The sequence below is a fragment of the Arvicanthis niloticus genome, chromosome 15, assembly GCF_011762505.2.
Source record: "Arvicanthis niloticus isolate mArvNil1 chromosome 15, mArvNil1.pat.X, whole genome shotgun sequence".
In the NCBI taxonomy this organism is placed as follows: domain Eukaryota; kingdom Metazoa; phylum Chordata; class Mammalia; order Rodentia; family Muridae; genus Arvicanthis; species Arvicanthis niloticus.
Window position 1 is genome coordinate 7845706 of NC_047672.1, and position 27283 is coordinate 7872988.

At 42.3% G+C, this 27283-nt stretch overlaps 1 protein-coding gene and 1 long non-coding RNA gene across 6 annotated transcripts in view; one reads left to right on the forward strand and one right to left on the reverse strand.

The window, feature by feature from the left end:
* Nucleotides 1-294: 294 nt before the first annotated feature.
* LOC143434462 (uncharacterized) lies at nucleotides 295-7046 on the reverse strand. The gene is made up of 3 exons (XR_013103933.1): nucleotides 6928-7046; nucleotides 3187-3267; nucleotides 295-1864 (listed from the first exon to the last, which is right to left on the reverse strand). It is a non-coding gene; the product is annotated as an uncharacterized LOC143434462 (long non-coding RNA).
* Nucleotides 7047-7880: 834 nt separating this feature from the next.
* Pde1c (phosphodiesterase 1C) overlaps nucleotides 7881-27283 on the forward strand; it is a 500617-nt gene continuing 481214 nt past the window's right edge. For all 5 annotated transcript variants that reach the window (XR_013103999.1, XR_013104000.1, XM_076913296.1 and 2 more), the window contains exon 1: nucleotides 7881-8175. Coding sequence is in view for 3 of the 5 variants with exons in the window: in XM_076913296.1 (XP_076769411.1) it covers nucleotides 7896-8175 (280 nt within the window). In the remaining 2 variants the exon portion in view is untranslated. The remainder of the gene's footprint in view (nucleotides 8176-27283) is intronic.

Consider the following 27283-nt stretch of genomic DNA (forward strand, 5'->3'; position numbering starts at 1 on the left):
GACGTCCCATACTGGATAGAAAATTGAAGTATATAGTTCCCTAGTTCATTTTCCTGCGTATATGTATGTGTGTATTACACTCGAAGATAATGTTTTTACAATAGTTTGAACAGTGGTTAGCTCAGAATTTTACAGCTCATCACTTAAGCTGGGACAATCTATTTTAGTCTTAATTTTGTTAGACTAAGAAATGAGAAAGACTAACACATTTAACTTTTCTAACCCACAAGGATACCACAAAGAAAAATTAAACAATGGAGCATCTAGCAGAAAAACATTCTGGGTGCCATTATTTTCAAGAGCAACACCTGTGATGTTTATCCTTATGAATCCTAGATGCTTACAGTAATGCCCTTGGTGCAAATCCCCTTTCCCTCCCAGGCTATGTTCTGCGCATGTCTCTCTCTGCTTCGTCTGCTCACCAGTGCCTGTGCTGACTCTCACACTTCGAGCACTGTGGTTCTTCTCACATAGTTCCCATTGAGTAGGAGCCACCCCTAGTTCTGCACTTGTGTAATCATAAAGAGGCTTTGGTGGTCAATCAGTGCTTCATGATCCCTGTGGAGGCTGAGTCTTTGCTCCTGTGTTTTGATGTAGTCAGCAAGCTATATCAGAAACACAGATGGAAAGTTTGTGTCATCCCCAATGTCAGAATTTATTGAATAGCAATAAATCCACAACGTCTAGCGATGTCTTTGGCAGTGATTGAGCAGACACGTCTGCTTTTCTCAATAGTCTTGGTGGAGGCATTTGGAGCTTCTTTTATTCCACACTTTCATATTGTACATCACATATTACATGGTAAATTTATCTATGTGTATGTGTATATATAGGTTAAGAATGACATAGGGTCATTCTTCGTAAGAAGTTAATGAGGAAAAGAGTTTCAAAAAGACCTAAGAAGCTAGAGCTGCGAAATGGATGAAAATGTAAAGTAGCTTCCCTGGGAGTGAAATAACTCACCATGTGAGGGGCAGAAAACACTGAGAAGATACTACTGCTGTTGGCGGTAGAGACAGGCCACAGGGTCAGAGTTCAACTACTGGAGTGAGGTGGAAAGACAGGACTGGATCAGAGCAGACAGATGTAAGGCAAGTACAGACAGGTGAACAGAAGGGTGGGAAGACGGCATCTGGAGTAGGCTACATCAACAGCGGGGACTGAGGTGAGCTGAAGCCATTGGGACAGTTGGGAGTTCTCTGTCTTCTGGCCCTCTGACATACTTGTGGGTTGGTGAGGTGACCTGGTACTGGGAACTGTTACCATTGCAGCATTGAATGTCTACCTTTTTCACAGGGCACAGGGGAGGGGATTGCACTCTTTCCTTGGTCTGGCATGTTTGATAAGTCGTTGTGCTTGCTTTTCCTAAAATTGTCTTAGTATATTAATGTGCTTACAGAGCCAGTTCATCTTTTCTACTTTCAACAGGAATGGGTCATTTATCAGTTTGTTCTATGTGGATGATGCTAGACAGATAACATCGATTATGTGTGAACCCAAGTACAGAGTCATCCTTAAAATGGAGTCTCCCAGAGTAGGGCAATCAGGAAAGATACTATTTTATACAAACGGAGTAACCTAGGGCAGACTACAACTTCAATCTTAACATTTGACATGGCTCGAAAGATTTTATTATCTGGGTTGGGCCTTTTCAGGAGTCCTCAGAGCTGCCCTAGAAATCATGTTTCAGCAGAAGACATCTGACAAGACAAGGATGAGGAGCTGAGGCAGGGGAATGCTAGCTGTGTTTATGTCCAAGATGAATCCTGGAGTGAGAGCTGGGCTCTATTCTGAACTTTGCTGCTGTCACTGGCATGCTGGTCAGCTCCAGTTTCTCCTTTGGCAGTCATTGTTTGTATTGAACCTGTTGATGCAAAAACACAGCTGTCATCTCAAAAGAAATGAGAGAGTTTATTTTGGAGCTACATATGAGTGGCTATGGCCCAGGAACACAGATTCACATCACCCTACATTCCATGTTTCAGTGCAATAATAGCTATAGAATGAGAGCGAGTCATAATCAAGGCACCTTTCAAATCCATTGATGGGGACATCAGGTGGGTGGGTTTTGGCAAAGCACTAGACATCTCTGCCATAAGTCTCAGGTATTATGACATTTTACACTTTTGGGCTGGTGGAAGATCGTACCCTGGTAGCTGGTAGTCATAAGGATATTATTATGTCAGACACAGAGGTGGGCAGTGAATGACTATTAATGTGGGCTAAAGAAAGCCCAAGATATCTTGACTCTGTATTTGCAATACTTGAACTCTCCACAGGCCAGTGTTGATGAAAGAGTCAGTGATGCATTTACAATTAACAAATAGAGAGGAGGGTCCATGTCTAGCTCTGCTATAGGTAAACAAGGTGGTAATGTGACATTCATAACGACTTTTCTCTAAGTAAGAAGGGGGAAGGTATTATTTTCCTCTGGGGAGTGGTTTCCTAGAATACGACTATGTAGAATGCTATACCCTGATTATGTTGCCCCAATATTCATCTGTTGAAGCTGTAATCCCCAGTGTAATGATATCTCAAGGTAGGATCCTTGAGAGCTATCTAGGGTTGGCTTAGGCTGAGAAGCTAGAAGCCCATTAATGGGATTATTGCTTTTTATGAAAAGAGAAGACATTGTCGAAAGAAGGTTATGTGAAGACAGGAGGAGAAAGGCCCTCACTCGACCCACAGCTATGCTGACCTCCTAGTTTTAGAGCCCCGGCCTCTGAACTATGAAGAACAAACATTACATAAATCACTGAGTCTATAGTCTTTCTTGTTTCAGAACAGCCTGGATTGACTGAGAATAATGGGGGAGGTACTAAACTCCATCATTTCCCAGAAGCACAGAGCTCAGGTAAAGTTCAACACTGTCACTTAAAAAAACCATCAGTATCCCAAAAAAATTGTTCTGTATTGATGATGTTCAGTTTCTAGTGGGATGTTGGCAGGTGAGTCAGATCTTTACTGTCTTAGTGCAGAACTATGCTGAGCTGGTGCAATGCTTCCTGCCCTAGCTGGATGGAGTCACAAGCATGGGAGGAGAGATTGTAGGTCCAGAAAAATTAAATCACCTATAGCCAGTAAGTTCCCTGACAGGTTCTACAGCCAAGCTCTAGCTGCCCATACACAGACTTGTATCTAAAATGCAAGTGAAAAACAAAGATGAGGACAATTGTCTCAGTTTACCAGCTTCCTGTTCTTTCCAAGCACGGAGTGGGAGAACGTCGTAGTTGTCATCATCGTGGTCATTGTCATCGTCACCAGCATCTGTGTGCACAAACACACAGACACATAGCTTTGTATTTTGCATTTGATTTTGCATATGAAAGAAAATGATGTTTTCTGGGTCTCGTTTATTCTATGTAACATAATGATCTCCATTTTCACCCATTTTCCTGAAAATGTCACAGTTTCATTCTTTACTATGGTAGAATAAAATTCTGTTGTGTATATGTACCACATTACCTATATCCACTTATTTGTTGATGGACATTGAGGAGAGATCTGCTTCCTGGGTATTCTGAATAGTGCAGCAATAAACACGGGTGTACAAATATCTCACAGCCATTCAGAGAATAACTGGCTATTCTTGTAACAGTCATCCCACTATTGCATCAGTGGGCAACTTTGACTGGCAAGTTGGTATTGTAACCTGAAAGTTCTACTGTTAGGTAAGGTTACTGAGGACTTTGGCGATAGCCTCTCTCTCTCTCTCTCTCTCTCTCTCTCTCTCTCTCTATATATATATATATATATATATATATATATATATATATATATATATGTAATCCCTGGGGACTCCTTCCACATCTGGCACTAAGACTTTTGTTTAATAACTGGTATTTGGAATGAAGGTGTCTCACATGCTCTTGGGCATCTGAATACTTGATCTCCAGTTGGTGGCATTATTTGGGGAGGCTTAGAAGCTGTGGCTTGCTGGAGGAAGTATAACACTGGGGTCATATCTTAAGAACGTAAAGACGTGTGCTATTTGAGTTTGTTCTCTGCTTCCTATTTGTGGCGTGAGATATGAGCTCATTGCTGCTGTTCCAGCACCATGTTTCCCACCTGCTGCTATGCTGTCTCTATTACTGTGAATCTTAACTTCCGGGAACTATAAGCCTTCCTCAAGCTCTTCCTTGTATAAATTGTATTGGTCATAGTGTTTGATCATAATGATAGAAAAGTAACTCACCCAGTAACCTATAGATTCTGAGAGCAATATTATTCATTCATGCAGGGTATCTCCATTCAAACCCATAAATTGTAAAGTAGAGGATTTCCAATTTTGTTGTTGTTTGTTTTTGTGAAACAGGTTCTTAACTAAGTAGTCCTGGTGGCCCTGGAGCTTGCTTTATAGAGCAGGCGAGCTTTGAACTCACAAAGATCTGCCTGCCTCTGCCTCTGAAATGCTGGGATTGAAGACATACACCACCATGCCCAGCCCATAGGACTTTGAATTTTATGTATATTTTTTCTGAATCAAAACATTTTTTTTCAAGAGGGAGAGGGAAGCTCTCTAGACCCAGGAGATAACTAAAGGTCACATGTTTGGGAAAGTGGAAAACTCGAAGATTCTTGAAAGCTCCTCCCCTTTCACAGAGCTTGTGAAGGGAACGGCTGAGCAGGTAAGCTACTGGGAACAGAGACTTCTCAGCCGTGCTAAGCAGCCTGTAAGTGGTTCAGTGAGCTCTGAGATTGCAGCTCGCTTGAGTCATTATCCTCATGGGTGGGATTTCTGGACACCTAGCTCCCTTTCTGAGTCATTACCACTCTTATAACTAATCCTGCGGCTGTAAGTTGGACTTTAGCTCACAGTTCCAAAGAGATAACGTTCACAGCGGAGAAACAAGGCAGCAAGTGGTAGTCATGGCAGAGGGACCTGGATGCTGAGGTCACATTTTGAACTTGATGTGCTAAATGGAAAGAATGAACTCAAACTAGACAGGCTTTTTAAATTTCAAAGCCCACCGACAGTGACACACTTCCTTCAGCAAAGCTGCAGCCTCTGAGCTTCACCACTATTCAAATGCCTAAGACTTCGAGGCAATGCTCTTCATTAAAAAGACCACATTCCACTTCCTGGTCCTAATAGACTTATGGCCATATCATAATACAAAATGCATCTTATACAACAGTGTATGCCCCCATAGTTTTTCACAGTTTCAGCACTGTTTAAAAGCCCGAAGTCTAAAGTTCTTAGACTCAAAGAGATCACTTAATTGTAAACCCTTGCTTTAAAAAATAAAAAGCAGACCATATACTTCTGACATAAAATGGTACAGGATATACATCACCATTCCAAAAGGGAGAACAGGGGGCACAGTGAGGAAATACTGGACCAGAGAAAGTCTTCCCAGTGGGACATCTCATGCACGCCCCATAGATCCCTCCTTGTTACTCAGCTCTCCTGGGTCAGTGAACTGTAGTATGATTGTCATTTATTCAACAGTCGATATCCACTTATAAGTGAGTGTATACCAAAACCAAACGTTTGGTGGTTGAACTATGTCTAAACCAGGCCAAGCAAGTTGCCCATGTGTGGTTCACAGGAAAAACAGGTCAAGTGCCAGAATAAGATGTGCACACCTAGAAATTGCTTCCTACAGGTTCCGCCCAGAGTGAGGGTTTACAACAGGCTATAGATATATGGCTAGCAAGGAAAGGATAAAGAGGGATCAAAGAATTAAAAAGCAATGCATATAGCTGCAATGGCAGGGTTAGTCTTATATGTTGACTGGTGGAGCCATGGAAGACCCAGATATTTGGTTAAATGTTATTCCAGGAATGTCTGTGAGGACATGATTACTTTTGAATTGGTGGACTGATTAAAGCAGACTGCCTACCTCTGCCATGGGGGCTGGGGCTTATTCAAGCCATTGGCTTGACTAGAACAAAAAAGGTGGAGTAAGGAGAATATGTTTGTGTATCCAAGCAGGGATACTGGCTGTCCTGCTTCTGACTCAAACTAGGACTTTCAGAGTTGTTCTCATCAGCTCTGCCACTTCTTAGACCTTGGAGCTGACCTGGAACTATATGTAACATATAGTTACATATATGTAACTGGATCTTCAGTTTGCTAACTGCAGGCCATGAGGCATTTCACCCTTCATATTCACCTTTATATCTGAGCCAGTTCCCTATGTTCATCACAGTTACTCTGTCTATATCTACATATCTTTTTCTTGGAGATAGACCCTGTAGCATTCCTTTGGCTTGCCCTGAGCAGGTGGGTCCCTGAGGTTGGCTGAGTAAAAAGACACTGCCCCAGCTCTTGCAAGGTAAAAGGAGTGGGGTTATAGCCTGTGTAGCCCAATTAGTTGGAGTCTCATGAGTAACATTGTGGCTCAAGCATGATTTTGGCTTTTTCCCACCTATGTGAAACAAGTCGAGAGAAAGCTATGTGTCCTCTTCTGGCTGATCCTCTGATTTGCCTCTAAGTACCAATTGAAGAGTCTAAAACCCCTTTCTCCTCCCATTTATTGATCTGATTGTGTTTGGACTCCACCACTGTGATGATATTATTTTACATTCACTAGCGAGCATAGCAATTTAAAGAGGAGTGGCAAGAGCCATAGTGTGATGCCATAAAGAGTGCTGGACTCTGTAGAGGGAGGTCTACCTCCCTTTACACAATGTAACCCCAAATATACTGTATATTAAACAAGTAGTTGTCTTGGTTCACAATCCAGTGCTTAAAATTTATTAGAACAGACACTGAATAGATAGGAAACTGGATTTAGAAAGAGGAGCCCCATACAGTCCACTTCCATAACAACTTGGTTGTGTCACCTTGGGTGGTACCTAAAACCCCTTTGGGCAACATCTTTTAGATAGAACACCGTCCCAGGTTTCCTTTTCCACTCCTGCATTCCACATCACTATCTTCTTACTGCTGGCAGAGCAGAATGGAGCCAAAAGCCTCACCTCAGGCAGAAAAGCAGGCTATTAACAGAGCCCAGGCTGCTCCTGTGTAATGCCTTGGGAGTTCTCAGGGCTGGCGCCTCCTCGCTGACTCTCAAGAACAGACCTAGCTGAGATGACTCTTTTTCTACATCCACTTCCCTGAAACGAAGAGTAGCCAGTCTTGTCAGCTACAAAGGGTGCAATGCCTAAGCTAAGGGGCACTGAGAAAACACATGAGGGAGGGCGGTTGACAAGCTAGGCTTGGGGATGGTATTGAACAGGGTTTCTTCAATGAATCACAGCCTAGAGAAGTGACATTAGCTTTAAGGGGTTATTGGTGAGATTCTCATGCTCTAGTGATCAACCCTGCATCCATGCACATATAGACAGCACTAACAGAACTTAGTGGGTTATTTAAAGAAAGACATAAAATTAGGAGCACAAAGTGTGTATATAGGATTTGGAAGAAGTTAGGGGGAGAGGGAGAAAAATGTGGAATAGATGTGATCATATTTCATTGTATTACATGCATGAAATTATCAAGAATATGGGGGTGTGTGAAAACAGTGCTGGTTTCTCCTCTGCCTTTGGTAGAGGTTTCATCCTCTCTGGGGACTGTACTGGAGAGGAAGGATGCGGCATACCTTTGGTCCCAGGTGAACCAAGTGCAGAGTGGAGGAAAACGTACTTCTTCTTGCTTACTGCCACGCCCTTTACTCCAGTAAAGCCTCAGGACATCTTCTGTATCAACAAACTTCCATCCCCTGGGTCCCTATCCACTCTGGACAACCAGACAGGCACACACCAACCAGATTACTTTCAGTCTATTCCGGGTGGGAGCATTTAGCCCTCCCTGCACCCTGCTCAGCTGCCTTCGTGTGGCTGTCAGAGGAGGCGCAGTCCTCCAGGGGAGCCCGGAGTGGGAAGGGAGCAAGCCTTTGGCTGCCAAGGGGTGCGGATCCCCGAGGATCTCGGCCTGGCCCGCTGGGATGGGCTCTGTCTCCTCCGCGCTGGCGCGGTCCCGCAACACCGTCGTGCAGCCGGGATCGTCGCCGCCTCAGCCCGAAGTGCCGCTCGCTGCTCCCGCGTCCCTCAAAGACTCTAGAACCCAGCGGCATCAAGGCTCTTCCAGACCTTCACTAGCCTGGGAGCCACCGCTAGCCAGGCACAGCCAGCAGGAGCTTCGGAAGTTGGAGAGTGCGGAGCTGTCCCCGGTGCTGAAGCGTTTGCCGACTATGTCCCAGTCCTCCCCCAGCCACAGCCCAGGAGGTGAGTTTTGTGGGTTGCTCCTGCCTGGAGACCCGCGAAAGTGCCCTTCGGGGTTCTTGCCTTCGGGGACGATGAGAGGCTCTGTCTTCCAACATTATTTCACGTTTCTTGTCTTCTTACCCATGGTATCATTTGGAGTTAAGATGCATTTCTGTTTCAGTAAGGGTTATTTCAGGATTGCCATTCTTTAACAGGAATTTAAGCACAGAGGGGAAATATACAGATACATCCTAAGGATCCTTTTCTCTAGCTTTGTACCTGTATCAGCACCATGAGGAGAAATCTTTCTTGTCACAGATAGGACAAAAGAAGAATTAAGCATTCCAATTTTTGTCTCTTTCCAGGGGAATCAGAAAGTGATAAGGAAATTTCTGCAGGTTCAAGACCACCTTCCACGGGTGAAAGATGCAAGTGTGCTGGTGAGGGGGAGGACTTTTCTTGGATAGGAAGTGTGCTAGAAGTGAAAAGGCTCACACAAAATTTGAACTAAGGTGTGAGTCTAAGCTTCCACCCGTGGGTTTTCTTGTGATTTTGAGTCAGACAAGTGCCTGAGCATCAGTTTATTCATCTGTGGTATGGGGATGGCAGCAGTACTTATTTCACTAGTTTTCTGGAACACACTGCAAGTAGAAACTTGTACATGCTACTATGCAAATATTGAGTACTATACAGGCACTAAATCTTTCCGCCTTCTCAAGGCAGAAAAGAAGAAAACGTACGTTGACATTTATAGTTTTAGATATTCATAGGATCAATAGAGTCAGATCAGGTCTTTTTCTTTTGTGGAACTAGAAGTGAATTCCTTAGTCTACCAGTAAAAACAGTAACTCAAGGTGTTCATCAGCCTGCCCTTTGGTTATGAATACTCAATGGAGTTGCTTGTCATGCTTTGAAGGACTCAGTGGATTAGGTGTGTAATATTGGTTTTGTTAACAAACAAGAGATTGAGGCTAGTAGAGAGGAACCTGGCTTACACTTCCCCCCACTGAGAACTAAGGATAGATACATCTATGTTCACGTTCTTAAGCATTTTCTTATAAAATATCGTCAACGTCCATGCCAGCTTTTGTCTTTTTAAAACAACTTTTCCACTGATGGAAAACACACACACAATGTCCTGAAGAGAGAGTTTACCACTGTAAAATGTTATTTTTATGGACATTTTCTCCATCTGGAGGATATGTATCAGTATACTCCTGGAGAGAAGACTAGAATAGGAGTCATGTGTTCTGCTAAGATCAGCATCCTAGGACAGGCACTTGTTCTTTAAGCTTATAGGATGTTGTTTTAAAGTGAGTTCAGATCTGTTTGTATTGCCTCCTATGCGGTGAAAACTCAAAGGAAGCATTGGAGGTAAAAGTGGTCAGAGAAGTATCTGTATTGTGCAAAAGTGAGGCACCACTAAGGTATTCTGAGGTATTTTCTAATACGTGAGCGTATACTTTGCTTTTATACAGTGTGTCCTGGTGTGTACCCTAATTACGTAAGATGAAGTTTGGGCTTCCTTGTGGAACTCTTCAGTACTAGCATTCGGTGGTTTCAGTTGAATTACAAATATATGCATCCCTGATATGGAATAATTGTTGGGATGTTATAATGAATTTGTATAATTAATAATTCCATAAAGCAAATTTCTAGGATTTTTGCATTGAATTAATTTCTTTTCTAGAGGTCGTGAGCACACCCTGGAAGTACTTTTCACTTTAACTTTTTTATTGCTTAAGAAAAGTTTTGCCAATCCTTCCATTTTTATTTCATGTCTTTATGTCCATTTGAAATTACATCTTGAGTTTTAGATTACCTAAGATTCTTAAGCAGAAGCAACACTATTAGATTTCTGTATTTTTCTCTTTTTAAAGAAAGCTACAGGCCAGGCATGTCATATCTTGTCCCTTCCTTCCTTCCCTCCCTCCCTCCCTCCCTCCCTCCCTCCCTCTTTCCTTCCTTCCTTTCTTCTTTCTTTCTTTCTTTCTTTCTTTCTTTCTTTCTTTCTTCATCTTTCTTTCTTTTTTTCTTTGTGAAATAGGGTCTCACTGTACAGACTAGGCTGTTCTGAAACTCATAGAGATCTGCCTGCCTCTATCTCCTGAAGGCTGGGATCATAGACATGTGCCACCAAGTCCAGCAGCATATATCTTTAATTCCAGATCACAAGAGGCAGAGACAGGCAGATCTCTGTGAGTTCCAGGACAGCCTGGTATACATGGCAATGTAGTAAGTTCTAGGCCTACAAGGGCAACATAGTAAGACCCTGACTAAAAAGGAATAAAAAGAAAAAATGAGGGCGAGGGGGAGGAAGAGGGAGGATGAGGTAGAAGAGGAGGAAGAGGAGGTCACATCTTAGAACTGCAGTTGGTTTAGATAACTAGGTTTGTGAACCAGGTTTGTTTTTACCTTCTGTAAGAATAGGGTGAATTGTCCCCATAATATTAGGTTGCCTTTGGCTGAACTGCATTGGATTTCACTATAAATTCATGATATCAGACACAACAGCACAGAATTTGTGACCTCCAGGAGCACATTAGCTTGGTATGCTGAATCCTAAGCATTTATTGTATGAGCCACACTGACAAGTGCTAAGTGAGATTGACACATGGAAGTTTGTATCATCATTTTACAGAGGAAGACAGTAAGTCACAAGCAGCTGGCTAACTCCTCATGTAGCAAACTGGGGAATCTAGTCTCAGGAAGTCTCTAGAGATGCACACTCATTTCTCCATGCTTATGTATCAGACTCTGCGTGTTTAGTTCTCATTTATAACTTCTGTAGTTTCTTGCTTAGTGACATGCTTTGAAAGTTTTGTCTTAGTTGTGGGGAAGGGAGGCAGTAGAAAGTTCTGCAAGGAGGGTGTCAGAGTAATACCCTTGGGTATTACTAAAATGGTAATTAAAGCCAGGGACCTTAGGGGAGCACCAGACTCAGGGTCCACAGTCAGCTGTATCTTCTCATAGAAATTTAAATTCTTTAAGTCTCTGAGATTTACTTCATATGGAAGGTTGCCTACACTTTCATTTTGTGGTAAAAATTCAGTGAGATAAGATGTCAAAGTTCAAATAGGGACCCGACATACAGCAAAGATAGGTATCTATCTATCTATCTATCTATCTATCTATCTATCTATCTATCTATCTATCTATCTATCTATCATCTATCTATTATGTGGTGTGTGTGCTCATTTGTGTCCATGAAGAGAGCAAAGCAGGATGTCTGGAGTCTTCCGCTATTGCTCTTGACTTTATGGCCTTGAGACAAGGTCTCTGGGTGAATCAGAAGCTAACTGTTGGAGCTAGGCTGGTTGCCAGTGAGCCCTTGGTATACAACTGCCTCTGCCTCCCCAGTGTTGGGAATACAGAAGCTATTGCCATGTCTAACTTTGTACATGGGTTCATGGGGATTTGAACTCAGTGCCTCATACTTGTAGAGCATTGTTTTTACCCACTGAGCCCCAAATATGGGTGTTTTATATATTTATTTGTTTTCATAGTTTTGAGGTCAAAGTTCAATCAATTTTCAACGAAAATCTATCTCAGAATAAACAACAAACGAGAGAAAAATATCTTCCCACAGCTGTCTGTGTATTGCTCAAGTATCTATGGCAGATTATCAGTGGCTTCTAGCTTTTATTACAGACCTCTCTGAATGAGTAGGTATTTATTTTGATAGTTAGTGAGAGTTGTTTTATTAAGGTTAATAGTCTATATATTAACCATTTAGAGGCCTTTTAAAGTTTTATTATTTCCACTTGACATTTTTTGTCTTGTTTTATCATTTGCATGTATTATAAGTGCTAAATCTCTCATTCTTCCATGCTCTCTCCCTCCTTCTCTCGGTTCCTTCCTGGGATGAAACACAGGGCCTTTCGTGTCTGATAAGTGCTCTACTGCTAAGTTACACCTCCAGTCTCTAAGCATTGATTTAAAAGTACATCCAAGGGTTTGGGGAAATGACTCAGTGGATAAAAACACTTCCTTTGCAAGCATTAGGACCTGAGTTTGAGTTCTCAGCAGCCGTAAGTTGGGCATGGCTGTATATGCTTATAACCTCAGTATTGGGTTGGAAACAGATAGGTCTGAAAAGTTCTTTGGCTAACTAGCCTAGCTAAAAAGTTGAGCTGTTTGTTAAAAGACTAGAGGTCTTTTGTGAAGGCAATAAGGCAGAGAATGATAGAGGAAAGCACCCAAAGTTTTGCTCTGATTGTATATATGTGTGCACACACATACTTGGGTGTACACTCATTAGTAACACATGTACACACAGGCGTACATACATACAAACACACACACACATGCACACATGCATACACACACACTGTACAATCAATATTTTTTAAACTGCAGACTTGAAGCACTGTGCTGTAGAGGTTTTGATTGCTTCCTGGCTCCCATGTCTGTCTTTTATGACAACTAAAAAAATAACTGCTCTATGCTTCTGTGTAGGTTCTCTCAGGCATCAGGATCAGGGGCTCTCACCTGGAAAGACAATTCCAGAATCCCAGAATGGTGGTTATGGGGCAGGACTGGGGTACTAGGGTGTGAATCAACTCTCTCAGGTGATTGTGTTCCCATCTAAGGGTGTATTACAGTCACTTGATAACATTTTGGGGCACTCTCAGATTTCTTGTTTGTAAACCAGATGAGCAATCCAAGAATCTGTATGTCTGATAAGTTCCCAGATGTTTCTACTGCCACTGCTCAAATGCTCACACTTGAAGAACAGCCATAGAAATGACCTGAAGGACAGCATTAGCCAGGATGTGGTGTTAGAAGCATGGGTCCCCCTCTTAGGTCTGGGTAAATGCTCTGGAGTCAGGGAAGCCATTTTTATTCCTTCATCTCCCCAGTCCCTTAGCAACCACTCTCACGCCAATTTTTAATATGTCAGAGTAATTATGAACCTTTACCAGTCAAGCTTTTAACTTGGGATTAAACTTTTTTTTTTTTTTTTTTTTTTTTGGTAATTTTCATCTGAATTAAAAAAGACTGACTAATGTGAAAATAGAACAGGACGCCCATCATCCTAAAATAGTGGGTGGATGGGTAGGTGGCTACATCCAAGCACTTTCATCGTCACCACTCAGGGCATCTCTTATGTGTGTCCCTATTCTGAGCTAATTTAAACAGACAGGAGCAAACTTCTAAGGCTTAGGCTAGTGACAGGAGATACTAATGATGCCTGGTATGAACAAGGACAAGTGATAAGCAAGTGCTAGGCTCTTGGACCCAGCAGCCACCTCTAGGGGCTGCCCTCCCAATTCGCTTCCTTCATTCCAGGGGGCATGTCCTTGACTCAGAGTCCTATCATGGCTGGGAAGTCACATAACCATTTTCCTTTGGTTTTCTTCTGTAGAAATTACAAGTCGTTTTTCTTTTCTAGAGTCAGATTTAATTTATGACAGAGGGCACCAAGCTCCTTAGCCAAATGCATCTCCAGGCACAAGAGATGCATTTGTTCTTGCTGGTGAACGACTTCAGGGAAGGAATGCTTGTGCTCTCTACTGTACTAACAGTGTAAGAGACATAGAGAGACACAAGGTAGGGTTGTCTGGGAAGAAAAACTTCAGTCAATTAAATGCTGCCATCAATTAAGTGACTTGTACGAAAATCTGTAGGGCACGTTCTTAATTAGTGATTGATGTGGGAGGACCCAGCTCACTGTGAGTGGAACCACCCCTGGGCAGGCGGTCTTGGGTTGTATAAGAAAGCAGGCTGAGCAAGCCATAAGGAACAATCCAGTAAGCAGAATTCCTTGATGGCCCCTCCTTCAGTTCCTGCCACCAGCTTCCTGCCTTGAGTTCCTGCCTTAACTTCCTTTCCTGATGGACTATAAACTGAAACAAACCTTTTCTTCTCCAAGTTGTTTTTGGTCGGTGCTTTATCACAGGAACAGAAGCTAAGGCATCTGCAGTTTCTCCTTCAATACAGGGGATATAAGCAATTAATTTTTGGAGATTATTCATTACATACTCCTAGACCACTTGTAGCTAGTTAGACTTTCAGGAGTCTTATTACTAATTCTTTCTCACAGTGTGGTTCCAGGGAAGAAAATTCTGGAAACTTGCCTGGAATCATGGAGGCTTGGATATTCCCTGGTTCTAAGAACCAAATGCTTCTAATCTTTATCTGGGAAATGGAAATGGTATGTATGGACCTTACCTAAACAAGTTATATATTTGTGGTTGGCCCATACCATTGGCATGGCCATCACTTCATAGAATTATGACACGAGGACTTTTCAGTGAGAATGAAGCAGTATGCAGAGCAAGGAAGCCAGGAGAAGGCATAGAGAAACTGAAGGCAGAGGTAGACAGGGAACAAACAAGAAGCTATGTAGGTGGTTAGGGAGTGTGGTCTAGATCACTTACTTCTGAGATCAAGACCTACAGTCCTACATATATATGTCATCCTTGAAAATTTGTCTAATATATATCTAAATTAGTCAACTTAGATTGTAATGCGTGTTGATTTTAATCTGCCTCCTGGGGAGAGAGAGGTCAATTAATGGTAATATCCAAATAGGATGCTCCATGTGTACTGAATTATTATATTTAAAACTATTCTCCAACTATATTTGGTCATATTAAAAGTTTTTAAAAGCAATAAATGAAAAATTAGAAACACTTTTCAGTGGTGAAGTAAGTGATTTTTAAAATAGGTCAATTGTTCAGAAATATTATCAGGCCCTTCTGCTTTTGAATATCTGGATGTAAGAATTTGATGTGTCAAGCCATCTGTGCTGGCCCCTGTGGTCCCATTTCCATCCATGCCTGCCCACAAATACTGATTCCACGTGTGCCTTCACCAGTGGTTCTTACTCTGTAATCCCTGACTGGATGCTACTGGCAGAGGATTTTAAGACTTGCTCTTGTTCACATGGCTGACTGGCTCTCTCAGCACATGATAGGTTGTCTCACCTAGGTACAGAATGTTGAGAATGTGTGCTCAGGAAAAGAGACAGAACGATAAATATTTTGCATATTGACCACTGGCACATTTTAGAGTCTCTCTCTGTCTTTCTCTGTCTCTCTGTCTTTCTGTCTCTCTGTCTCTGTCTCTCTCTCTCTCTATACATATACACATACATATACATATACATATACATATACATATACATATACATATACATATACATATCACAAGGAAGGAGACAGGCTCATAAAGGTAAAACAACTTGCTTGAAATTAGAGACCTAGTAAACAGCAAAGCTAGAATTCATATTGGTAATTTGTTTTAGAGGGATGATAAATCTAAGTTAAATAAAGATGAATAGTGCAAGGGGAAGCCTGGTTCTGTAAATTGCAAGCACTGTCTTCTTTCAAAGGGTGCTGGAAAACCCCTGTTCCAAAATGTTTTGGATTCCTGTTAAACTGCATCCTCCCAGGACCCCTCAGATGGGATGAATCAGAGTCTCTAGAGGTGAATACCAGAAATCTGCATTGCAAACCCACAAAGTGAGGTGAATCGTATTCTCGCTATCGTTGAAAACCGTTTTCCCAGGGTCTTCGAGAGTATAAATGATTTGTTCTTTGGATAGAATGGGTCACAACTGGGACAAGTGGGATTACATATGCTGGAGGGCTTTGAGGCAGTGTGCACACGTCAGACAGAAACTTGATTTTCATGGAATGATGGAAGCCAGGAAAATGGACATTGGATAAGTATTGGGAGGAATTGAAACTAATGAACAAATATTCCAGGAACCCAGGTGTGCTCTGCTTAAATAAACACTTCTTAGACATCATTTCCATCTCCTACAACCTGAACCCAAGCAAAAATTAAAAAAAAAATTGTTAATAAGTTTCTAATTTTAGTTTAATTATTTTTTAAAAAATAATAATTTAGTTTTACAGTTAGTTTTCTTATCATTTGAACAATTGCAATTTGCTTGAACTTCACACGGTACATCGAGATGGTACTGTTTTGATCGCACTGTATCAATGAAGCAGTTAAAGTGGGAACCAGCTGAGATTGCACAGCACTAAGTATAAGCTGGGATTAGCATCCGCATTCCTTATGTATGCTCTGCCCACAGCTCTGCACTGGCTGTCAATATAAGCATCCTGCTAGGATGTGAGGTTTCGGATTGAAGGAAGCATATTGCAAGCATGTGTATAAGCAGCAAAGGCCTAGGGTTTTGTTTGCTTGTTTGTTTGTTTTTCAGTAAAGGAAAGCAGATGATTTGAATAAGTTGGCCCCATAGGCTCATATATTTAAATGCTTAGTTACCAGGGGATGCAATCATTTGCAAGAATTAGAAGGATTTGGAAGCGTGGCCTTGTTGGAGGAAGTGTGCCATTGGGGGTGGGATTTGAGGTTTCAAAAGCCCAAGCCAGGAGGGTCTTTCTCTGCCTGTTGTCTATGAATCAGAATATAGAACTCTCAGATAATTCTCCAGCACCATGTCTGTCTGTGTCCTGCCATGCTTCCCACTAGGATATATAATGGACAAACCCTCTGAAACTGTAATCAAGCCCTCAATTAAATGCTTTCTTTCATAAGAGTTGCTTAAGTCAGGGTGTCTTTTCATAGCAATAGAACAGTACTAAGATACCAAATTACTAAGCATTTTTCCAGATGGAAGGAGCTGAACCCCAGAGCTGCTGTTGTCAGAATGGTTGGAGGTGTTCTCTGGTCCTGGCTATTCTGGTGGAGAGTCTAGAGTGGCAGTTGAAAATGGCAGTCTAGAAAGCTACACCTCCTAATCCTAATCCTTGCAAACAGCTGCAGACCCTGGTGACTAAGCAGTCAAGTATATGAGCCTATGGGGCCATTCTTATTCAAGCTACCATACTAGGCCATATTTTTTTCTAAAAACAAACAAACAAACAAAAAACAAACAAACAAAAAAAAACCAGCCCACAGGCAGACCTCTGTGTACCTCCAGTGTACATGCATGTCTCCTCAGATGGCTGGATCTGTGTGAAGCTGCCAATGTTCATCCCCTCACTTTCTGAGTGCCTACTCTCCTGATGGATCTAGAATGATCCTGGGAGCATCATGTCTGCAGCTGGAGGGACTGCTCTTTGGAGCTTCTCTAACACGTTTTCTGCATTTACCGGGTTTTTTTTTTTTTTTTTGTTTCCCCAGAAATCCTTCTTAGTTACCTCTATCTTAACTAAATGCTCAGGAATGTACTAGAAAGATGATAATTTAGACATATGAATTTTCAGGATGAAGGAAAAGTCCTCTACTATGTGAATGTTCACTGGGCTGAGCTGACAATAGGCAGATCAATAGAAGAAAGTTAATTTTATTTAGCATGAGAGGAAACAGTCACAGAAATGTGATTGCCCCATAGCCCAGCAAGAACTAGACACTTCTATACACCTCCTCATAGGGTAGAGGCACGTGGGGCTATGGCGATTTTGAGGGGGTAGCAAATGATCTTAGGTGAACAAATGGGCCCGGTGCTCTGACAATGGTAAATGATTATCCTTGGAAAATGAGTGATGCTTAGCAGAGAGAAAATAGCTTGTGACCAGTTTACCCAGATAGAGTCCCTTATACAGTGCTTCAGGTGCTAGTAAAGGCATCTGATATTCCTCCTTTTGTTTAAAGACCCACCTAAGAGACAGTTAGCCTTGGTCCCTTGTCTGAGTTTCCACGAACTAATTTTGTTATCTATTGGAAGGGATATTAAAACATGTAAGTGCCTTTAATTAAAAATATTTTCCAGGGTAAAATACTTTAGGGTATTTTCTGAGTCCTAATAAATTGTATTAGAAGTTCAGATTCAGTGTCAAGTCCTTTTCTCCACAGTTGCTTCTCAACACCTCCCCCGCCCCCCGCCCCTTCCTGCTTGGAGATTCCAGGGATATTCTATCACAGTATCATTTGCCCTGCCAGTCAGTGGGCTACACAACCTCACTGACCTCAGAGATTCCTAATAAACCCCAACAAACCAAAACAGCGAGCAATTGGATCATCCAGGTACGGTTCATTAAGTCCTTCTTGGGATCTCAGTAGGTTTGGCTCGTAGCCCAGTTAACTTCAAGAGTTGAGCAGCCCTTATTTTCATGTTCTAAAAAAATTACACATCAGGGCTCTTGAGAGTTTCTCCAGCTCTGTCTGGCAGTTGTTTGTGACTTTATTATTATTCTTGTGTGTTGACATCCTAATAACTGGGCATCTTCTTCCAGCCCAGGAGACAAAGAATATTGTACCAGACTCCCAAGTTAGTTACCTTTCTAGTTCTTGTGGCAAATATATCTGACAAAATGCAACGGAAAGTGTTGGGAAAAAGAAGGCTTGGGGATCCCAGGGTTCCTCCCGCCATGCTGTGGGTAGTTGGCTGGGAACGCTTCGGGTTCCTCCAGCTGGAAGTTGGGCCCGGCTGCTCATTAACTAAAAGCCTCTCCTGGCTCCTCATGGTTCCTCATAGCGGCGAGGCCCCAACACACGAGGAAGCCCTTGGGTTTCCAAAACTGGTTTATTCACATGGCGGATGGTGGATGGATCTGGATGCATATCCCCTAAAACCCAGGATCGATCTGAGTTAAAAGGGGAGGGGAGAAAGGGGGAGGGGCTGGAGAGGAATGTTTAATCGGCTCTACCTCTGGCCTTCAGGTATCTCATTAGTATGTAAATCTCTCTATGGCTTGTTAGTGCCCTCCACCTGTGTATGTGACTGAAGGGTGAAGGTGGAATGGAGATTAGACCTCATGTTAGGCCCAACAGGAAAGATGTCTTTAAAGTGGCTAATCGTCTGCAGGGACACCGTGCAGCATGTGGGGAAGGCAGGCATGAAGCAGACATGAGAGAAGACTGTTTGAAGCCACCCTCAGTCAGGAAGCAGAGAGAGGTTCTGGTGCTCAGCTCACTTACTCGTTTTAATTCAGCCCAGGACCAAAGCCCATGGGGTGGTCACCACATTCAGGGTGGGTCTTTCCTACTCCATTAAACTTTTCTGAAAACACTCTCATCAATAGTCTCAGAGGTGAGTTACCATGGTGATCTTGTCCAGTGGACAGGGAAGCTGTTACAGCCCCGCCCCCCAACCCCCACCCCAGGGTAGAGATCTTTGAAGACTCTTACTTCTGGAATGTGTGTGCTGTTTTATCTTTTTCTGTTAACGTTTACTACGTGATGGCAGTATTTGGAGGTCACACTTATCTTTTACTTTTTATTTTTGAGATGGAGTCTCTCTATGTAATCTAGGCTGGCCCTGACTTTGAAATCCTCCCGCTTTAGCCTTCTGAGGTCTTTACTACCATGCCCTTGATTAAAGAATACATTAATTAATTAATGTTCTTTGCGTGTGCTAATGTATGTGGATGTGCATGCACAGCACACATACGTGTGGCGGTCAGAGAACGACTTTAGGGAGTCAGCTCTCTCCTATCACGTGGGTTCTGGGGAGAGCATTCAGGTGTCAGGTGCCCAAGGGTGCCTTTGCCCAGAGAACCATTTCCCCAGCTCTTGATTTTCCTATAATGCTTAGAAAAGTGCAACTAATCAAATAACTCTATTTGTAGGAACAATATGTTAGTTTTTACCAACAAGCACTTACAGGCCAGGCACTGAATGCTGTAGCACATTCTGTCAGGTGGGTTCCATTGTTATCTGGTTTTCACAGACAGAGACACTGAGGCATGGAACATCATCTGATGTCACATGCCTATCGAATGGTAAGATATAAACCCAGGAGTTAAGGACTGTGCCGAATTGCTTGAGGCATTAGAACTCGAATCTGATGAAAGAAAGTTCATCAACTTAGTCAGAAAGACAAATATTTGATATTTTTTTCCTCTCATTTGCGGAACATATAAATACATTCTATATAGGTACATAAGATCATATCACACAAATTCATACATACATTCACACATATTATGAAAGTCGAAAGAAACCATCTATGGTCAGTGGGAGGGGGCAGAAGGGACAAATAGGAAGAAAGAAGGAAATGTAGGGAAGAAACATGGTCAAATTACAGCATATTCTTTGTGAAAATGTTCTTATAGGGCTATAAGATGGTTGGTAGGAATAGGTGACTGAAGCACAAGCCCTGAGACCCAAGTTCAAACCCCAGAACCCACGCTAAGGTAGAAGGAGAGAAGTGACTTCACAAAGTTTTCCTCTGACTTGCACATGTATGTGTACTGTGATATTCACACCTTCACCTACCCACACATCACATATGTGTGGCATAGACACACTGATACATTTTGAAACAAGAAAATGTTCTTATGAAAACTGTTATCATGTGTAATATATATGCCAATAAAAATTGGCTAGTTGGCTGAATAAAATCTAAATATAGCGTGTGTGTGTGTGTGTGTGTGTGTGTGTGTGTGTGTGAAAGAAACCCTTCTTAGGCAAATGGATGGAACTAGAAAATATCATCCTGAGTGAGGTAACCCAATCACAAAAGCACACACATAGTATGCACTCACTGATAATTGAATATTAGCCCAGAAGTTCGCAATACCCAAGATACAACTCACAGACCACATGAAGCTCATGAAGAAGGAAGACCAAAGTGTGGGTGCTCCGGTCCTTCTTAGAAAGAGTAACAAAATACTCATGGGAGCAAATATGGAGACAAAGTGTGGGACAGAAACTGAAGGAGGAGCCATCCGGAAACTGCTTCACCTGTGTATCCATCTCATGTGTAGTCACCAAAAGTAGATGCTGATGTGGATGCCAGGAAGTGCATGCTGACAGGAGCCTGATATAGCTGTCTCCTTAGAGGTCTGCCAGAGCCTGACATATACAGAGGCAGATGCTCACAGCTAACTATAGAACTGATCAAGGGTTTCTTCCCAATGGAGAAGTTAGAGAGAAGACTGAAGGAGCTGAAGGGGTTTGCAGCTCCATGGGGAGAGCAACAATACCAACCAACCAAAGTTTCCAGTGTCTAAACTGCCAGCCTGGGAGCACATAGGGAGAGGCTCATGGCCCCAGCTGTATATGTAGGGGAGGATGGCCTTGTCAGACACAGGTGGGAGAGAAAGTCCTTGGTCATGTGAAGGCTGGATGCCCCAGTGTTGGGGTTTTTTGAGGGCGGGGAGGTGGGAGTGGGTGGTTGGGTGGTGGCACATCCTCATAGAAGCAGGGGGAGGGGGGATGGGATAGGGGGTTTCTAGATGGGGGAAATTGTGGAAAGGAGATAACATCTGAAATGTAAATAAAATATTCAATAAAAATTAATTAAAAAGGAAACTCATTAATTTATACCCACTGACAGAAGATTGGCTAACTTACTGTCACTGAAAGCAGTAGCACCCAAGGAGCGCAGTGCTGAGGGAATAGGCATCTTTAAAGGTTCATTTCTGGGATGGCCCAGAGGACAAAAGTACTCACTGCACAAGTGTGAGGAACAAAGTTCAGATTTCTGGAACCCATGTGTCAGCTTGGCAGGGGTGATGGCAACCTGCATTTTCAGCCTTCAGAAGCCAGAGGCAGGAGATTCCCAGGACATGCTGGCTCCTTAGACTAGCCAGTTTACCTCACTAAACAAAGTAGAGAATGATTGAGGAAAATACCTAGGTCAACCTTGGGCCTCTACACTCAGGAGCACACATATGCATGTACACACTGTGTGAACATACACAACACACAACACAGACATGTGCAAACAGGTACATATTCTAAATAGTTTCATTCACCTGACCTGTGTGAGATGCAAACACACTGACAGGTGGATGACAGGTAGAATTCAATTACTACTGAGTCAGATTGTTTTTATTTGGTGAAGATTGAAGAATAAAATAGTGTAACTAACATCAGGAAAAAGGTGTCATAAGAAAAAAGATCCCTAAGACACAGTCTCTCTAGTAGAACGGGGGTTTGCCATCTTTGTATGATTCTCTCACTTTTTGTTTAGGTACGAAATAGGGTATTTACCTAGTTGAAATTCTGGCATAGAAATATCAAGATTTTCCTCTGGGAATTCATACTAAGAAGGAGAAGCCGAGCTCTGGAGTGAGACATGAAGACTCTGGGTTTTGTCTTCACTAACTGCAGGCTTCTCTGTATTAGTCAACCCCTTTTTAGCGTCACCTGTTAAATGGGATTTTTTTTTCTTTTTTTTTATTGGATATTTTATTTACTTATATTTCAAATGTTATACCCTTTCCCAGTTTCCCCTATCTCATCCTCCCTCTCTGCTTCTATGAGGGTGCTCCTCCACCCACCCAACTATTCTGCCTCCCCACCTTGGCATTCCCCCACACTGGGGCATCGGGCCTTCCCAGGACCAAGGACTTCTCTTCCCATTGATGTCCAACAAGGCCATCCTCTGCTGCATATGCAGCTGGAGCCATGGGTCCCTCCATGTGTACTTTTTGGTTGGTAGTTTAGTCTCTGAGAGCTCTGAGGTGGTCTGGTTTGTTGATATTGTTCTTCCTATGGAGTTGAAAACCCTTCAGCTCCTTCAGTCCTTTCTCTAACTCCTCCACTGCGGACCACATGCTCAGTCCAATGGTTGGCTGCAAGCATCTGCCTCTGTATTTGTCAGGCTCTGGCAGAGCCTCTCAGGAGACAGCTATATCAGGCTCCTGTCATCATGCACTTCCCGGCATCCACGATAGTGTCTGTGTTTGGTGACTGTATATGAGATGGAGTCCCAGGTGGGGCAGTCTCTGTATGGCCTTTCCTTCAGTCTGGTCCACACTTTGTCTCTGTATTTCCTCCTGTGCGTATTTTGTTCCCTCTTCTAAGAAGGACTGAAGCACCCACACTTTGATCTTATTTCTTCATGAGCTTCATGTGGTCTGTGAATGGTATCTTGGGTATTCTGAGCCTTGGGGCTAATATCCACTTATCAGTGAATGCATACCATGTGTGTTCTTTTGTGATTGGGTTACCTCACTCAGGATAATGTTTTCTAATTCCATTCATTTGCCTAAGAATTTCATGAATTCATTGTTTTTGATAGCTGAGTAATACTCCATTGTGTGAATGAACCAAATTTTTTGTATCCATTCTTCTGTTGAAGGACATTTGGGTTCTTTCTAGTTTCTGGCTATTATAAATAAGGCTGCTATGAAACTAGTGGAGCATGTGTCCTTGTTATATGTTGGAGCATCTTTTGGGTATATGCCCAGGAGTGGTATAGCTGGGTCCTCAGGTAGTAGTATGTCCAATTTTCTAAGGGATTTTTTTTCAACAGTGAAAAACAGTGTTGTATATAATTTTAGTGTGATTTTCTTAGCACAGGGTTAGGTACTGACATCCTGCTCAGTTAATATTTTTGTTACTAGATGTATAATTTTTTTTATCAGTAGTAATGTCTGTTTTAATATGGATTTCTGACATCTAAAAGACCAAGCAATGGTGGCTCAGTGGTTAAAGAGGGCTCAGTGGGTATAAAGTGACTGCCACCAAACCTGACAACTTGAGTTCAATTCTTAGTACATACATGGTGGAAGGAAGGACTAAATGTCCTCTGCCTTTCCTCATGTGTGTGTGCGTGTGTGTGTGCACACAATAAATAAAGTTTTTGTTTTTGAAAATACAATTGCATTGCTTTAAAACAAAACTGGCACTCCCACTTTCTAAAAGAGTCTGGTCAGAACTAAGATTTAACTTTGCCTGGGTTTCTGCTTTGGACAGCTTTGCTAGTCGCCTTTGAGTCTTCCTGATTTGATGCTTGTGCCACAAAACTGGCAATGCCCACCTAGAGCCCCTGTTTTAAGATTGGCTGGAACCAAGAAAAGCCCGGATGTGCATGTGCTTTGTTCCTGGTGGCATTTGCAGCTCATTAGAGGCAGATTTTTCTGCTTTTCCACATATAGGCTGGCTCAGTATGCACCAAGGGAGGAGCAACATTTAAAAGTACTCTTGTTCCCCTGGACACTGCTAGTGTGTTGGTTGTGACAGTCAGGCATGAGGGAGGTAGGGAGTTGAGGCCAGCTCTCTCCTGTGTTTCTTTATCACATTGGCCACTAGACCCTTGGTCTCTGCCTGGGGCACCATCTGTGGTTCTTCATCCCTCTTCCTCTTCCACTCTCAAAAACTACTTTTATGTAGAGAAGCGGTTTCTGAGTGGATATTTTAACCTGTCCTTTCTCCAAGCACTTTGTGTTTTCCAAGGCTGTCCAGACTCCATCCAAACCTAAACTGCCCTGTCTTGTATCTTCCCTGCTTCCCGTTGGTCTCACTGATTTTCCTAGCCTGTCTCTCATCCCAGGTTGTACACTCGAAATCCCCTACTTATACACTCAAAAGAAAATGTAGCCTGCGTGAGGATCAGGAATGGGTTAAGCAGCCAAGGGTGAGGCTGAAGAATGAGATGCATTGTTTAAAGTAATATAAGTGATGGGTCACATCAAACAACCATGTCAATAGCTGTTGGAATGTCTGCAGTTTCTGAGGTACATACAGGGAAGGAGGGATCTAGAAGTCCGCAACTTCCCCTGAGTATAAATACTTAGGTTAGTGTAGAGTACACTGTGAAATCCTCATCCCATAAAGATCCTGAAAGGTGGTTTCTGGGAGAGCCCCTACCTCAGATCAAAAATCTTCAATGTAACACTCTGGCAAGAGAACTGGCTCCTGTCACATCACAATGCCTGGCTACATATATACTTATATGTAGCCTGACCAACTCTCAGGCTCTGCTTGAAGGCATGGTCAAACAATACAGCATCTGGAATCTCCTGCAAGGGAGAGTTAAGAGCATTCTGGCCTGTTGAGGCCCACACTCTGCCTCAACACTTTTCCTCAACACTTTTGGGGCTAAGTGCTCTGGTCAAGAGAGAGTGTGGGGCTCTTGGGGCAAGAGACATGAAGAATGGAGACAAGACAGGGTGTGATTCAGTCTCTTCTATTTTCTCAAGTCTCCCCTATTGAAGGGAATTCTGAGGTATTTATAAGCACAAGCAGGAGAACACAGGTGAAAACACTTTACCACGTGTACCATACAGCTGAGGTCACTAAACAGCAAAACAAGCTATGTGGGATAAACAATATACTTATCACAGTGTGCTTCAGCTGTTATAGGCTTTTGAAAACCAAGTCTTTCATCAGGGTATATGGTTCCAGATGGCTGCAAAGTTGATCTAGCCGCTTTCTGCTTAAGTCAGCTCCCAACACTGGCCTGTCCACCCTGGGGTTGGGCACACAGCCCCTCTCTACACTGCTCCCCTAAGAGCTAGCTTGCCCTCATTAGAGTTGAAGAATTTTATCTGCTGTGGAGATTTATATCCATCTCATGACCTTGGTGATGCCTAGGCTGAAAGTTGGCTGACTTAATTTCTTGCTTTTTCCACTCTGTCACATTTTCCACAGCCATACTAATTGTGAGTTCTCCCGGGAGAAGGGAAGCCGGCAGCTGTGTTCCCAGCTCTGTTCTGATCTGCAGGCTTTGCTTTGTTATCAATAGTGGGCTTCAGACTCCCCAGGGTCAGGCAAGGGGGAGCATAGGAGAGACAGGGAGCTTCAGGACTGACCCATACTCAGTGCTGCTTCTAAACCTGTCTCCAAATGAAGGAACCCACATTGAACATGGGTCTCAATTTTCCCTTTTGAGAAAAATCTTCAAAAATATACGTATTTTTAAGATATTGTCTTGCTATGTAGCCCAAGTTGGCATTGTACCCATAATTTTTGCCCCTCAGCTTCTGATTGCTGGATTGATCTCAAACTGTGGTTAGTTTTTTTTTTTTTAAGTTGTTGTTTTTTGCCTACCTGACTATATAAATCTTAAGGACACTAAGGAAATATACATGGATATTCTTTATATTTATTTTATTTCCTTTCTTACAAGTATTTAGAAATCTTGAGTTGAAGAGAATATATTCATTTAGGATATTACTTTTATATTGTTTCATCCTATGACCCATGATTCTATGCATGTGTTTTAGTTGCTAGCATCACCATCTTTAGTACGACATTTGGAATAACCTTCCCCAGTGCCTAAGCTGTTTGTATTATAGCACTTTTGGAATATGTGAATAATCCAGTCACTGGGGATTTTACCTGGCAAGTACTGATGGCCGTAGAGGTGTCAAGATTGGAGTTTATTGTGACATTTGAATTTCTATTCTATGGGGACTCTGTGACTTGATGAGAAGACAAATGCAAGTATAAGGTGAGAGACCCTCTTTTCTGAGGGTTGTTTTTGGTCTAAATCCACAGGTACAGTTATAATTAGTATTCTAGCATAAATTGAAAATGTATTTATAAATAATAGTTACATTACATAAAGTAATGATTATAAAATGCAAAATATATTATTAAAATAGGTAATGTATTATTATACTACAACATATTAAGTATGTTATAGGTTATCAGGCAATATATATGTTACATACTATATTAAAATATTAAGATTTGATATAGTAATTAAGTACTATACAAATGTTCTAAAATAATATCATGCAGGTTCCTGGCAAAAATGTCAAACAGCCAGTGGTAGTGACTTTTATCTGTGGGATATACTAAAGAAGCAGTTGGTAGTTTTGGGAGTTGCTTCCAGTTTTCTTTCCTAAAAGAATTGTATCATATTCTGAGTTGTAGTTTTAAAACTTTCTCTAATCTTATCCAAGATTAAAAAGCCTTTATTTCTGTTGTATTTTTTGACTCTTAAACACTTTATTTTTGTTAAGTGTGTTAAAAGGAAGTATCAGTGTCACCATTGTAATATATTATATATATGTTTATATAAACATACATATATATGTTTATTATACACACATGTAAACATAGTTTCTTTCCTCTCTTCCCTTCCCTCCCCTTCCCTCTCTTTTCCTCCCCTTCCCTCCCCTTCCCTCCCCTTCCCTCCCCTTCCCTCCCCTTTCCTTCCCTCCCCTTCCCTCCCCTTCCCTGCCCTCCCCTCCCCTCCCCTCCTCTCTTCTCCTCTCCTCTGCCTTCCCCTCTCTTCTCCTCTTTTTTCCTTTCCTTTCCAAGACAGGCTGGTCTTGAACTAGTTGTGTAATGGAAGACATCTTTGAACTTCTAATCCTCTGCCTCCTGAATACTGGAGTTACTAGTGTGCACCACCATACCTGCATCCTCTGTACCACTTTAAACTCACAGTGCAGGGACACTGAGCGCATCTACCTGGTTGTGCAGCTGTCACCACTACCCACCACAGAGCTCTTGTCGTCTGCACTGAAACTTTTTACCCATTAATTCTTTAATTGTAAGTTTGACAATGCTAAGTCCT